The 15,738-nt window shown below is 28.4% G+C and overlaps 1 protein-coding gene across 1 annotated transcript; it reads right to left on the bottom strand.

The window, feature by feature from the left end:
* Positions 1–6,069: 6,069 nt before the first annotated feature.
* LOC111030976 (ATP-dependent RNA helicase DHX36-like) lies at positions 6,070–14,502 on the bottom strand. Its single transcript, XM_022310730.1, has 18 exons — positions 14,454–14,502; positions 13,919–14,077; positions 13,450–13,634; positions 13,229–13,380; positions 12,984–13,155; positions 10,707–10,887; positions 10,089–10,281; positions 9,741–9,915; positions 9,526–9,674; positions 9,361–9,450; positions 9,058–9,269; positions 8,904–8,981; positions 8,454–8,842; positions 8,212–8,397; positions 7,799–8,130; positions 7,410–7,716; positions 7,051–7,148; positions 6,070–6,321 (listed from the first exon to the last, which is right to left on the bottom strand). The coding sequence occupies exons 1-18, from the start codon at positions 14,500–14,502 to the stop codon at positions 6,255–6,257; spliced, it is 3,174 nt and encodes a 1,057-aa protein (XP_022166422.1). The 3' UTR covers positions 6,070–6,254.
* Between the last annotated feature and the right edge of the window lie 1,236 nt (positions 14,503–15,738).

Below are 15,738 nucleotides of genomic sequence, written 5' to 3'. Positions count from 1 at the left end.
GACTCTCGCTCTGCAACGTTATCGCGTCTACGACAGAACCGCATGTCTACCGGCAGAAAAACGATATATTATAATTTATAATAATAATATATGCATTATGGCTATGTGAAATACTTTGTATAATGATAATACGAATAATAATAATAATAATAATAATAATAAGTCATCGTCTGCGCAGCAGCTCGTCGACCGGAAAACGGATCTCGCGTGATTAACGAACCCGCGTGAACATTAAACATACCCATTATTATTATTCCGTCTGTATACAGGGTGATTGTTTTTCGTCATAAAACAGATTGCGTGTCTCAGAAATCGTCGCTAGAAATTCTCAATACTTAAAAAACACGAACACTGACAGTCGCTATCTTGATATAATAATATAATATACAGGAACCCGTAGGACACTTATAATAATTCACTGGCGTTAAATCGAAGAAATACAAATTAATTGAAAAATATTATTTGTATTTCCTCAACTGCAGATGTCACGTCCTGGTTCACGATAAAACAATCGCCCTGTATCATGTGTGTACGTATATTACAGTGTGTGTGTGTGTGTGTGCAGCAGGTGTCGTTTGTGCGTTTGTGCAACGTAAAGGATTATCGTGTAGCTTTTGTGGCTTGTGTGTGTGTGTGTGTGTGTGTGTGTGTGTGTGTGTGTGTGTGTGTGCGACTTGGGCCCCGACGTCTGCTGCGGTGATTGATGACCGCACACGGCGTATACGAGACGCGTGAGCATTCGGTGCGACAGACCGAAAAAAGAATAAAGCCCTCGCGACTAATAATAATATAATAATAATTAGTATAATCTAACGGGCGTGGCGCGTACATGGTAGAACAACACAATATTGTCTCGGTCTGGGGTGGTGTGAGAATAATATTTATAATTATTATCATCGTTGTGTAATAATTATTGTAATAATCCCCCACCGAGACCGAGTCGGTTTGCCATCACCGCGATAGTCCCACTGCGTTGTTCGGTTTTTCTCTGCAGCAGCCGGTGGTTGCCCACTCAAAAATATGGAAAAATATAATATTATTGACGTGATACTCTTTTCAGGGTTTTCCGTCGTTAAAGGTCTAGATTTCACGAGTTATATAACTTTCAATCGAAGATTCGACGACAGCTACGCTCACTAAATCGCTACAGGAGCACAAAATGTCCATCCTCGATAATAATATAACACGGCGTCACGGATAGGCTATTTAAGTACAACTCGCTACAGCGTATGTAAATTTTATGGATTGTTAATATTAACTATTAAATGATTTTAATATTAAGCGATTTATTAATATTTGATGTCGAGAGATCCCGATGACGAATTCGCCCCCAAAATGATCGATTAGAAGTTTTACTAATTTTTTTAACTGCCGTCTTTTTATACACCGATAAGGAATATAAGTACCGCATTGGATGGATACGTGAGTTGTATGATATGGCATATTGTTATTAATCAACAATATGTGAACGAAAAATATCTATGATTATAACCGAAGTGCCGCTGCCAAATATAGTAATACTTCATTCCACTCTGCTGCATTGTGAGAAAGCCAATCATTGAAATCACTTTAATATTAATATTTCGTCGAAAATAAAATTATTGTAAATTGTGTTATTATTATTGTATCTTTCTCAACATTTACCATAATCAACAGTAAGTTTAAGATATTACGGCACCGTTAAACGTCGAACTGGCTCTGGCGTTTTCAGGTAGTGATTATATTGTTGGGGAGACTTCGAATCAATGTAATTGAGTGGGATTGAAATTTTCCATGCGAATTTGTTTACATTAAAAATTATACGTTTTTATTGATCGCTATTGAAATTCAGACATACCTAGTGCAATCGATTTCATCAATGTATTATTATTTATAATTTATAAATACCAATATTATTATATGATACGTATTGTAACATTAAACAATAAATCATAATATGCAGGGGTATAAAGTTATATCTAAATAATTAACAGTCGATATAAAATATGTAATTGTTTTTTGGAACTTTAAAATATATTGAAAATTTTTTTTAATAAATGTAGATAACTATAATTGTTTGTTGCCTATTGAGTATTTATTAATAGTTCAAACAGAATCATATGACCATGTTATGCGTGCTATTGTCTAAACTGAATTATGTGATTTATTAATTTATCTTCAGTCTTCACCTTTAATATTATATACCTATATAGTAATATTACAAAAATACTTTGAAGGTGTCAGGCACATGTATACAGAAAAAATATAAATTTTTGAACTTTTCCCTGTGCCTGAATAAGTTGTAAATATATTGTATTTTGTGCAGTTCAAAAGATTTTTATAATATTAAATGCACTCTCTGTGTGGCCATATCGACACATCCGACAAAAATAACCTTCAATCGATTTTTGATTGTATTGAGTCAATTGATAGTTCTCTGGTACAGAATTTCTTATCGATCGGCCATAAAAAACGGTATATAAGTAAGTGATAAGTATATAATTTCAGTTGTACGCTGCAGTTAATTTTTTTCCAAAACTATTCTTACTTTGTTTATAAATTAATTAAAATATAAGTTATATATATGTATGTGCATTAATAGATCAACGCGTCACATATTATTATATATATATAAAATGTTATACCTTTTACGGTAAAATATGATATGAAAGTGGTTTTTTGATATTTTATAAAATTTAGAGAAGATTTGCATTATGTGGCGCTCTCTACACTCTAATGTAAATCAGTTCGGCACGCATAACCTAATTCATCTTTGATTTTCGTTTCTTGTAACTAATACACATTCCTTATACTTTAGAAATAATAAATTGGAATTCTCTAATAGGAATTGAAATTAATATCAATCAGAAAATATCGTGGTATAATTTTATTTTATTTTTTATTTTTTTTTAATTTTCGATTTTCACTGTTTAATTATTGTTCATTTTAATATCAGTAAATTGGACACGATCTGAATAATATACTTACTATCTACTAGAGTGGATTTAAGATCAATTCAGTGGTGCCAAATCCTATGTTAAACTGTTAACGCCGATAGACCACAGTTTATTTATATCATAACTTAATAACTTATTATTATAAGCATCAGTCAGGCTCAGGCACGTATCCAGGAGGCTCGGTCCATGGAGTCTGGACCCCTTGAAATTTTTCCGTACTTCCGTATAAAATTACAATCCTTAGTATTATATTCATTACATCCGAACGTTGAACGAGGATAACGTACATATTATTATATTATTTAGTGTTGCCATATCAGAAAAACGTTAGGATATTATGCGAAACGTCCGTTTCAATAATAATATATAATATTTAACAACCTATTATTGCTGTTAAAAAAAAAAACTCATGATCTAAATGTTGAAAATTTACATATAATAATAGTAGATATACTGCAGCTAATCTAGCGACCGACGTAAATAAAATTTAATATGTAACGAAAAAATACGATTTATTATATTACGATGTATTATTATATTAGCCCACCGCCGCCACCACGGCCTCGTACGTTTGCACTAAATAACGCACTTGCCATTTCCGCCACACTTTAATGGACGACTTTATATGATAGTATCATTATTCATTATTATCACTATACGTCTCGTCCTCGCGGCCTTAAGTCGCAATCCTATCCAAAACACGTCGTTACACAACACTCACACATAAATATATAGGTAGGTAATATACTATTAGGTATAAAACATACCTACTAAATCGTTAGGTATTATTGTTATTGTTTACTACGTCCGGGTATTAATTATTACATTATTATAAAAATAAAAGGTATATTATAATGTACCTTATTAACCTTTTAACTTTACTATACCAATATTAATATTTATAGAATTCATAGCTTGTATTATATTGATTAGTAACGTTACGGAACGTTTCGCAACATAGAGCTATAATATTAATAAATAATAAATAATAATAGGTAGTTCATAATCACGATCACGGTCTTATAAAATTACATCTCGCTTTATTTTATTATTAAGATAAACCATAATATTATTATTAATAAATAGTAAAGTATTAATAGTATAGTACTATAATAGTTACTAGTCTATTTTAAATAGATGACGAAGTAAATATTGCCCTATAAAAAAAAGTGTGGAATATACGTCTGTGATTGTTTATTTATGCATAAAATATATACAATTAATATACAATTTGAAATATTTGAAAATTTAAAATAATAATAATAATTTGAAAAATTGAAATTTAAAATATTAAATTACAAATTTGTGCACATTTATTAATTATTGTTATTACTATACGTACTTACTTGAATTATTATTAGTTTTATATTAATTTCATTTATAAAAATAATCATTTGATCATTTAGAATTATTCACGATCACAAGTCATATTTTTTTTTTAATTGCTTCAAACGTTTTCACTAGGTACAATAATTAATTTCGGACAACTACACTCTACTCTACATATCACAAGTGTTTTTATTTACATTTTTTTTTTTAATTTAACATAAGACATTAGTTATCCGTCTTGTTCTTGGCCACTGTCATCGTCAAAATCCTCATTGTCGAGTCAAGTCCGAGCCTCAAATTCTGATTTCACCAACGTTATTTTCGTTAAAAAAAATGACTGAGTCCAAAAAACAGGGGTGTCCGGTAAAGTATAAAAGTTCCCCATTATTACCTACCTTATATAGATATTCAATAGATAGACTGATAGATTTTGACGTGACATACATAAAATCCCTACACCTAAGTGGAAATACAGTCATGAAGGTAAATTATTTAAAACAATGTGTAGGTATAGGCGTAAGTATAGGTAGGTACCACATACGATATACCCACTTAATAACTTATTATACCTACTAATTTAAGTAATAACTATTTATACCCACTTAATTTCCATTGTTATTATATCATCAAATTGTCTTATTAATTTACTTTCAATGTACCTATTGAAACAAAATATCCATAATTCAAATTAAACTTTTTTCATAGCTACTGAGAATAAGGTAAGCTGCATGTTACACTGAGGTCTGAGGCCTATTTTCACGTTTTTCCCTACGCGGGAAATACCTATCTTATTATAGTGATGGTCAGTCAGTAACAAAATTTCAAGTTTTGAAGTTCTCCTTTTGAAGGGGTTTAAGCTAAGGGTTCAAATTTTCACAACCTCCTAAACTACTTAAACTTTTGTTTCAAATTTCAAAAGTCCATCTTAAGACAAAACAGAGATAATATGAGGGTTAGAAAACCTAGCCGAAGCTGTTCATGGAAAGATAAACTGGAATTGCTGGAATCTTGGACGGCGCACCACTGTGAGCTCAGTTAATACTGCATCTATGAGATAGGTACCTAGTCGAATTTTGTTATATTTACTGTGGTAAAAAATACTACAGTTGTAAATTCATCTACTAAATACTAAATATTTAGTTTGATAAGAGTAATGCATGATTACTTATAAACTTCAGCAAATGGTAGTTAATTTGCAATAAACATAAAAAATAGTAACAAATGTAAAATATAAGACATAACTTGAACAGAAAAAAATTTATATTTAAAAATTTCAATATAAATATATGAAAAAAATGTATAATACATTTGAATAAAAATATTCAAACTTCAGAGTAGGTATTTAAAATAATACAACAATCATCTGAACACTCACATTTAACACTAAAAAAAACAAATGAACCTATTGTGTAGTGTAAAATTATTAATTATAATTACATTAACAGGTATCTCAAGTCACTGCTATTAAATTTAGTTGTACAATGAAATTAATATCTACAACATTCCATCATCGATGAATCTATTGGTATTGTTGTTTTTATTTATGTTAACTACTGATGATTATTGATTTTTAATAGGAATAATTTAATAACTTACCATTGCTACCTGACAAACAAGTTGCACTGTAGTTTTAACACCATGCAAACAACATATTTATGGTACAAGGGTATAAATTGCCATACTCTCAAATTGAGATGTATACATACAATTTATTTACCAATCTTAATTTAATTATTATAGACAAAATCACATAATCCATGTTTAAATATATAATATTTAACACCAATAAAAAAAAAGAATACTATTGATTCTACAAACATGGTTTTAATAAAATATGGTTTTGGACAATAATTACATTGGCACCGAGCCCTTAATAAGTAATTAATTAAAAAACATACATAACTATGTAATTAAAAAAAATTATTTATTATAAGTTATTTTTAAAAATTGTACAATATCAATAAATAAAAAATGTTCGATAAGTAAGTTTTAAAACATAAAAGGAAATTCTAATATACCAGGATGTTCTTCTGCAGATACGAGATCAACAACAAGTCTGAAAAAAATAATTTATGATGATAAGTGATCAGTGATTATTATATATAATTACTATACAAAAAATATTTAAAAATGAATAAAACATAATTTATCAAAATCTATATAAAAAAATTAAAGCTTAAAATATTTTATCGGGGTCCATAATTAAGTATGAAAAACAATTAAAAAATTAAGATAGTAAAAATATTTTAACGAGTTATCTTTAAATTTCAACAATAATATATTTTTAATAAATTATAGCTAAAAAGTAAATAACATAATTTTTAGCCAACAACAAAAATAATTTATTCCTTAATTAAATAATTTATCTTCGAATTCAGTATCACTAAAGTATGCATACGAGTCAAAAAATATCCTATCGATTGTCATTTCATTTGAAAAGATTTGTAGTCCTAATTTAGAAGTTTATACACCTCATGTGTATGTATTTAAAAAAGTAAAATACTTGTAACACTATAATAATAAAAATATTATTTTATTTCAGATATGTTGTTCTGAAATGACAGCAAAATTATAGACAAAGAATGTTTTCAAAAAGTTAAAACTCTTCAAAATAACGAGTGTAAACACTTAAATGGATCACTTGGTATGTATATATTTATACTCAGTTTCTAAATTTAAATGTATGTAACTAAATAAATAGTTAATTATTCATCAACGACAATACATTTTTTTTTATCAATTATTGAAGTATATAATATAATTTGTTGAATATTTTAATATTTACTTGAGCGCTTTTCCACTGCCTGAATTTGAATTAAAACTTATTTCTTCAGGATGCGACATTAAATGGTCAATCAACCACTTCAATCTATGTCTTACTTGCTAAAAAATATAAAAATAAAAGGTAATTAATTATTGTATTAATTTGTCCGTGGTTAAAAAACCCAAATAAAAATTATTGATAAAATAGTCAGTTAATTATTGGGACTAACATAATCATGTAATCGATCACTCAACAATTAATTAAAATATTTAAAAAATAGATTTAAAATTATAATAAACTAATTTATCCAATACAATTCAATAATGTCACATAGTCATTAAATCTACAAAATCATTAATAATTCAAAATTTTAAAATCACCTTTATAAAATTTGCTGTTCTAGCACAACAGGTGAAATTTATTTGAGGGTTAAGACTAAATGTAACATAATCAGTTTTTTCACCAGTCGTCTTAAGATTTTTTGCAAACAGCACCACTGGGAATGGATAAATCATAGTGGTATCGTGCAAAAATATTGAAGTAGTCTTCAGTTTTGTGTGGTATAATAATAAAGGACTCTCATAGTAACTATCAATTGAATTCACAGACTTGGGATGAATTTCAACTTTTCCATCTTCAGCAGTAATGAATTTTGAAAATTTACGGCCATTTGTTTTAATTTTGGGGCTTTAAAATAATAATTATTAGCTTAAAAAATTTATATAACATACTGTTTTAAAAAATTATCTAATTGATTTTTTTTACTTACTTAGAAACAGCAATATTGGGACACAAACCAGCAGCTAGAACACACTTCAAAAGCTTAACATTGTTTGAATTCTGATTGTATTCAGAGTCGGTATAACTGGAAGTTTTAATGAATCCCAGATCACATAAATACTTAGCGTATTGAGATTTTAATTCATGCAACATATTCATTGTATTATACATAAGGAAATTTTCTCTACAAAATTCCCATGCTCTATTCTCTTGTTTCGCTAGTAAAAATTTACTCATTGCTCTTGTGACCATAAGGTGATCACTTTGATGTCCTTCATCCATATCTTTTTTTATTTCACGACATTGGTATTCCTTATTTGCCTGTATAATTAAAAATATTTTTGATATGTAGCGCATGTAAGTATAGGTAATACCAAATAATATAATTAATAAATTACTTACTGGCATAACAAAAGGATCTTTAAAATTTAAACTAGCAGCAATTGTCATTATTGGACTCAGGCAACTAAACATTGCGCCTAGAATTATCATTTTACCTTCAAGTGGCCCAATTGGCAATTTTGCTAGATGAAACCCTAATGGAGTAAGATTTTCTTTTTCATCCAAAGCATTCAAGTCTATCAATAGCTAAAAAATAAATATTTTAAAGTATGTTAACTAATGTAAAATAAACCATTACATACTTTTAAAGCTACTTCAAGAGCTTTGGTTTCAGGTGGATTCATAACTTTCTCCAAAAACGGGGTTACCATACCAACTTGTAATATTTTAGCTTGAAGTATTACTTCTTCCAAGCTTGTCCGCATCATCTCAGGTAGTACATAATCATTAAATGATCTTTCGCGTCCTCTTGTATACAAATGATAACAAATACCAGGCCTTACACGACCCGCTCTACCCCGACGTTGTCTAGAGTTAGCTAAGCTCACCCATTCTTCATTGAGGGTACCAATGTTATTTTCAGCATCAAATCCTTTTAACTTCATCCGGCCATTATTAATTACATAAACTACATCATCTATGGTAACTGAGGTTTCTGCTATGTTTGTGGATAATATGATCTTACGAACACCTATTATAATGCAAACATTAAACAAAAATGTATTTAAACAATTTTAATATTTAATGCTTACCTCGAGGTGGTGATTCAAAAACAGATTTTTGAGATACAGTTGGTAACATGGAGTGCAAAGGAATTAGTATATATCGAGCTACAAAAAAAGAAGAATATGTATAAACAAATATAAAAAAATATATGAAATTCTACATTTATATAATATACTTTACATGTATTTCCAAAGCCTTTATCTTTTAAAATTTTTGTCAGTTTTGATATTTGATCCCATCCAGATAGAAAAACAAGTATAGCTCCATCATCTTTATTATTACAAATGTAATATATGATTTCTAAAATCAATTCATAATCTGTATCTTCAGACATAGGATTTTCCAACCAATTCAATATTGCTAAAGGATATTTTTTGAATCTTCTCATTTCACTGTAAAACATTTTATTTTTTGAATATTAACATTGATTATTTCTCAACAATATAATACACTTATTTATGTATATTCTACATGTATACTTACTTCACATAAGGAATTACAAATTCAGTAAATGGATCACCAGGTTTTATTTTGCGAGATCTTTGGGTTGGTTTTTTAGGAAAATATCTAAACCTGTAGTCAGCAGAAATTGTTTAAGAAATAAATATAATTATTAAATATTAGCAATCACACAAAATTTGAACAAACCTATTTAATGTATAAATGTCTTCAAGGTAAAGTTCTTCAACTGGATATGTGAACCCAGGTATATTCAAAGATGGGCAGTCATTGTAATACTTCGAAAATGCTGCAGCATTTAATGTTGCACTCATTAATATAACTTTAATATCAGGTCTCTAAATTAACAATAGAAAAAGAATTAATACAATTTAAACAAAAACTGTGCATATGTGTGTAATTACAACAGGTATGATGCTCTTGAGAATAGTTAATGTAAAATCACTAATGGTGTCACGTTCATGTATTTCATCAATAATAATATGCGAGTAATAATTTAAAGCTGAATCTCTTTGGATATGTTGAAGTAAAATACCAGTAGTACAAAACAATATAGATCCAAATTCACGACCCAGTTTCCTAAAATATAATATATTATTTAAGAAATTAAGTTATTTTCTATTTACTAATATTATAACTACCTAACTACCTTGAAGAATAAATCATTTTTAATAAATTAATACATCTGTATTATTTAGTATACCCAAGCTTATACAAATACATTAAAATAGACCTTATAAAATGTATCATACCTTTCGAGCCTAATTTGATAACCAACACTTGCTTCTCCGATACGCTCAGCTCTTTCATCAGCGACACGTTCAGCCACTGATATAGCACTGATTCTTCTTGGTTGAGTACAAACAATTCTACATGTTGAACCACGGCCTGACATAATAGCATCATCAAGAATAAATTGTGCCATTTGGGTAGTTTTACCACAACCTACAAATAATTTATTTATAAAATATAAAACTATTTATGTATAAATACATAATCAGTGTCAGCTTGGCTCAACAAAAGCCCATGGATCAGTTTTTTAAGGAGCCCAATAATAAAATACAAAAGCTCAAAAAAAATTACATAACATTTTGTTAAAACAATTTTTCTTTACCCTGGACTCCAAAAATTCTCAAGACTGCCCTGGGCTGAATAAAGAAAAATTGCACCTAAACATTATGTACGGTTTAATATTTTCATAAATACTTTACGAGGTCCTTAAACCCTATTATAGAGCAGGAACATGTCAATCAAATAAAAATGGAGGGGTCCCAACCACGTTTGCGGCCTATTTGCCTTGGCCAGGCCAACACTGTATATAATTATATTTAATAGAAGTATTGATAGTTATTAATTATAATAATAATAACCTGTTTCACCACTTATCAATATAACTTGATTCATACGGATGAGTTCTAAAATTTCATTTTTTTTACTATACGAAGGCAGTTTTTTTCTGATTTCACACATAGATCTATATTTAGTACTTTTACGTTTATTTTCAAGTTCATTTCTTAAAAATGCATTTTTGGATTCATCATTTTGAAGTTTCTAAAAAGATATAATTATAGATTATTATTATTATTTTTTTTTTTTATCAACAATAAGTATAACCAAAGAATAAATGTCGACCTACAGCAGCCATACAACATGCCGAGTTTATGACATTTCTATTTAGGAAAAGTTTGGAGTGGGTGGAACACATCTGGCAAGCAAAGGACTCACTAATTAACAAAATCCCAGGAGAAAAAAACCAAGAGGCAGGCCTCAGCAGAGATAGCTCAATACTGTTGAAAACTGAAAGATATTTGAAGAAAATCAATCTGTTGCTGGATACGTGAGCGACGTTGGATAGAGAAAGGTAGACAGCATGTTGGAAGCAACGATGGTCTTAAATGGACCGCTATAAGGCTAAGAAGAAGAAGTAAATATATATATTTATAATACTATGTTATATTAACATATTATAATATATGAGCATTGTTTTTAATATTAAAAAGTATAATATTCATAAGTTAAGTAAATTTAATGTTTTTCATAAATAACTCAACAAGTTTTAATAACTGGTACTATTAAAGTTCTTAAGAGGACTCTACACCCAAATGCAATATATCCATTTTACAATCTTAAAACATAGCAAATTGTAAGTTCTGAAATCTGAAAAGTTGATTTAACTTGTTATGTTTAATTAATATTAGATTGTATAACCTATTATAAAATTTAAAAGTAAAAATATTATCTTGTGACTCTCATAGGTGGTTTTTCTTTTTCAGTTTTAAAAAAAGTTATGAGCATCTTAAAATTAAAATATAAAAAAAACCTTCAAGTTACTATACTCCATTCACGCTAAGGAACCTCAGGGGCCGATTTAAATGCAGGGGCATGGCTTAACAACACAGGTGGTTGAAACGGTAGGGGTGACAAACAGGTGTTGCCTGACCACTGTTTTATGAAATTCGGTCAATGCTGAGGTTCCCTTTTAATGAAATGGAGTATAGACTATATTCTTAATCGTTAATTTGATAAGTTTTATTTTCTTTTTATTCACTACTATTGTTACACTCTAAGAGTTAAATGGATTATTCAGAGGGCACAATTTGCTACCTTAACTACTAGTAAAACAGAAATAATGCATGCGGATGTAATTTCCTCTAAAGTAACCATGTAAGTAACTACTACTTCTAATACTATATACCATTACTAGATCATATTATGAAGCTATGCATTATAGTTGGAACAAATAATTATTTTATCTTCTTTAATAGGTTTAGATTTTAAAAAACATTAATAAGTTGAGTAATGATGTAAATGTTTTTATTATGTACTGTATTGAGAATCAGGGGTCGACCACCTGCACCTTTTGTGGACCACATAATACTTTTATAATTTATATAAAAATAAAAATAATCCATAAGGAGAATATTATTGGACTTGTAATCTATGATGATGTAAAACCAGTAATTCATAAATCATTAGTATTCATTACCTTTATGCACAATACTCTACATTTTTTGGTATAATGTTTAACTGTAAACTGCAATTTGTTGATCATGTTTTTCCTACAAAATTAAAAATTATGCTTACTTATGATGCACAAAGATATGTTTACAATTATCGATAACGATTTACCTACGATGATACTACTTAGATCATTTATTGACAAATGTTTTTGGAATTGTAGACATTAAAAAAAAGTTTTCATACTTTATGAACAAACTATAAGTTATTAAATAACTCAAAAAAGTATTGCTCAACATTCTGTGCTATTGATTTACTGTCAAAACTTATTAAATATAAAATTGAAACTGTTATGAAATGATATTGAATATCTATGTACTTTCAATAAATTAGTCACATCGATATCAGTAAAATTGGTTTGATATCAAAATACGATATTTTTGTATGTTTTTGGCTCTAATAATTAGGTAACCGACCCCTAGCTCTATACCATTAAATTAAAATGAATTTCATTGTTATGGTAAAGAGTAAAAAAATTATATAGAATATACTAAGTCTGTAGATGTTTGACAAATTATAATGTAGAAAGAAGCACATTTTGCAGCAATCAGGAATAGGATATATTTTGTGTAATCAAATGGATTCTGGCAACTAATAGGTTAATTAAAACTTAAAAACTTTGAACATACCATATTACTTTGAATAGATGCAACAAGATTTTCTTCCATAGATCCAGTAATTTTATCTAAAAATTTTCTTTTGAAACTTGAATCTTCCAGTTTTTTATATCTATCTATTATGTACTCGGCGTTTTCATCTACATCTTCATCTTTTAAAGTCAAAAGATTTAAAGCTCTATAACTTCATTAATTCATAAGTAACAAAAATTAAAATATTATTAACACAAAATATGTAAAGCACTAAGTAAGCTTACTTATGATTTCTATAATCTTTTGTATTCAATTTGGAATTTGGTATAACACATGGGATTGGTTTAATGTTTTCATCGGGAATCGGCAATTCTTCTTCAAGTTGTTGAAACTGCATTTCCATACGACCAATTCCTTCAATTCTTAGCTTAATAAACTAAAAAATAATAATTTTATATAGCAAAACTTAAGCTTTAAAATTTTGATGATTTTTAATAAAACTTACACATTTTCCGAGTTCTTTTTGTTGTTCTTTCTTTTTGGATTTCTGCCATAATCGATTTTGTTCCTTATGCCACATGTCTAATTCACGACCTCTTAAATGAGAAGGTGGCTTAACTTTAGGTCTAGTCATATCAAGCATTTCTTCATCCTCTCGCATACTTGCTTGTTTACGAGCATGCCACAAGCCTTTAATAATTAATAAACATCATATCAAATTAATGCAATACATCAGCGGTTCTTAACCTGAGGTCTGTAGCCCCCTGTGTGTCTGCAATACTCATGTCGTAGTTCCAAGGCAACCTTAACACCTAACATAAGTCAACATGGGACATAATGAGAAAATTGTTGGGGGATCCGTGATTTCTAAAAATCTTTCATCGGGGGTTCGTGTTCCACATAAGGTTAAGAACCGCAGCAATACATAATTGTAACATAATAATTATAGGTAGTCCAGTTAAACTATATAATACCAATATCTCGTCCTTTTAAATGAGGTGGATGAGATGATCTTGATTTTTGTTTATCATTCATATTTGATGGTCCCCCATTATCCAAAAAAAAGTCATCATCGTCGCGATTACTCTTAGATGAAGATGATTTAGACTGCTGCCTAGGTCCTTTATTTTTGTCTAAAATATTAAATTATAAATTATAACACTTATAAATATATATATTTTAAAAGCAGCTATATTTTATATTATCTTTATTACTTATATTATTTTTCATTGCCATAACTAAAAATAATTTGTATGGATTATTAAAAGTTTAAAAATAATAATTCATTATTTCTGTGATAAGACTATTACCTATCATGCACAGGAATATTTTGTATAAAAACAATCTAGATAAATATAGAATAAGTTAATGTTCAAAATGGAAAAATCTATATATAATTTTCATACTATATACTGAATGCAATGGATATATTTCGAAAAATAATAATTCAAAATTAAAAAAAATTGGAATCAATACTAGGATTAACATTAACACAAATTGAAATATTACCTTTGGGCCCAGTCTGCTTGTTAATTCTAAAAGGTTTCATTGGCGGCATGGTGATGAAGACGTTTAAGTAGATTTTTATTTTATAATATAAGTTATTTTAATAATACTATCACATTTTCTGGTTAAATCAGAGAACTATTAAAATACACTTTAAACTCTAAGAATTTTTAAAAACGTTCCACCAATAATTTAAAGTCAAACAAACTGTATTAGTTTAATATAAATTATAATGTGTATATATTCATAGCATGAGTATTGAGTACCTATAATAAAAAATTATTATAAACTAAACTGTAGACACACGGTAAAGAGCATTTAGTCATGGTAAAGAGATTAAAAAATGGTCTTTTATAAAATATGTACGAACAACGTTATCAATAATTATTACTATCATAATTCGGCCGATATCATACGGTGTCGACAATTTATATTATCGACGATAAATTGCAATCGGGATGACCACTACACCGTGCGCAAATAAAAATTAAATTATATTTTACAATTTATTATTAATCAATTATTGCCTGTACACAATTAATGCACAAAGAGAATTTGCCACAAGTCAGGAATATCAAAATAACGAGAATAACCAGAATGAGAACAAAAGACTAGAAGAGGATTTGACATAATATTCTAATATCAACTATCAACTTCACCCTGCGCAAACGTGTTTCAAAACGCACTACTGACGGGGACATAATATATTGTTCCGCAAAACACGTGTTCCAATGGACTTTTGTTCCACAAAATACATGTTCCAAACGTGGAACAAGTACTTTGTGGAACAAAAGTCCATTGAAACAAATTTTTTGCGGAACTAAGATCTTTCGGAACAAATATTTTGTGGAAAAAAATCTCTCGGAACAATTATTTTGTGCATCTTAAAAAACATGGATCATCATTTTATTGGAACAAAAGTAATTTTTTTTGGATCACTACCTTTTGTTCCAAAATATTTTTGTACCACAATATATTTGTTCCAAAAAAATTTGAGATCCAAATTTTAACTTTTGTTCCACATAATATTTGTTCCGTTGGACGATTGGACTTTTGCTCCACATCCCGATGAATCTTTGTTCCAGAAAACATTTGTGCCAATAAACTTTGTTCCATGAATATTTGTTCTACAAAACACTTATTCCAAATGTGGATTTGAAACATTTAGAATATAGACATTTAGAAATATTTATTTTATTAATTTACAAATAAAAATATGTATTAATTATATGAAAATTCATAATATTACATTTTACATCATTTAATTAACAAATAAAAAAAAAATGCC

Source organism: Myzus persicae, unplaced genomic scaffold (genome assembly GCF_001856785.1).
Source record: "Myzus persicae strain clone G006 unplaced genomic scaffold, MPER_G0061.0, whole genome shotgun sequence".
NCBI classification, from domain to species: domain Eukaryota; kingdom Metazoa; phylum Arthropoda; class Insecta; order Hemiptera; family Aphididae; genus Myzus; species Myzus persicae.
Note: the sequence above shows the minus strand (reverse complement) of the source record. Positions and strands in the feature narration are given on the sequence as shown.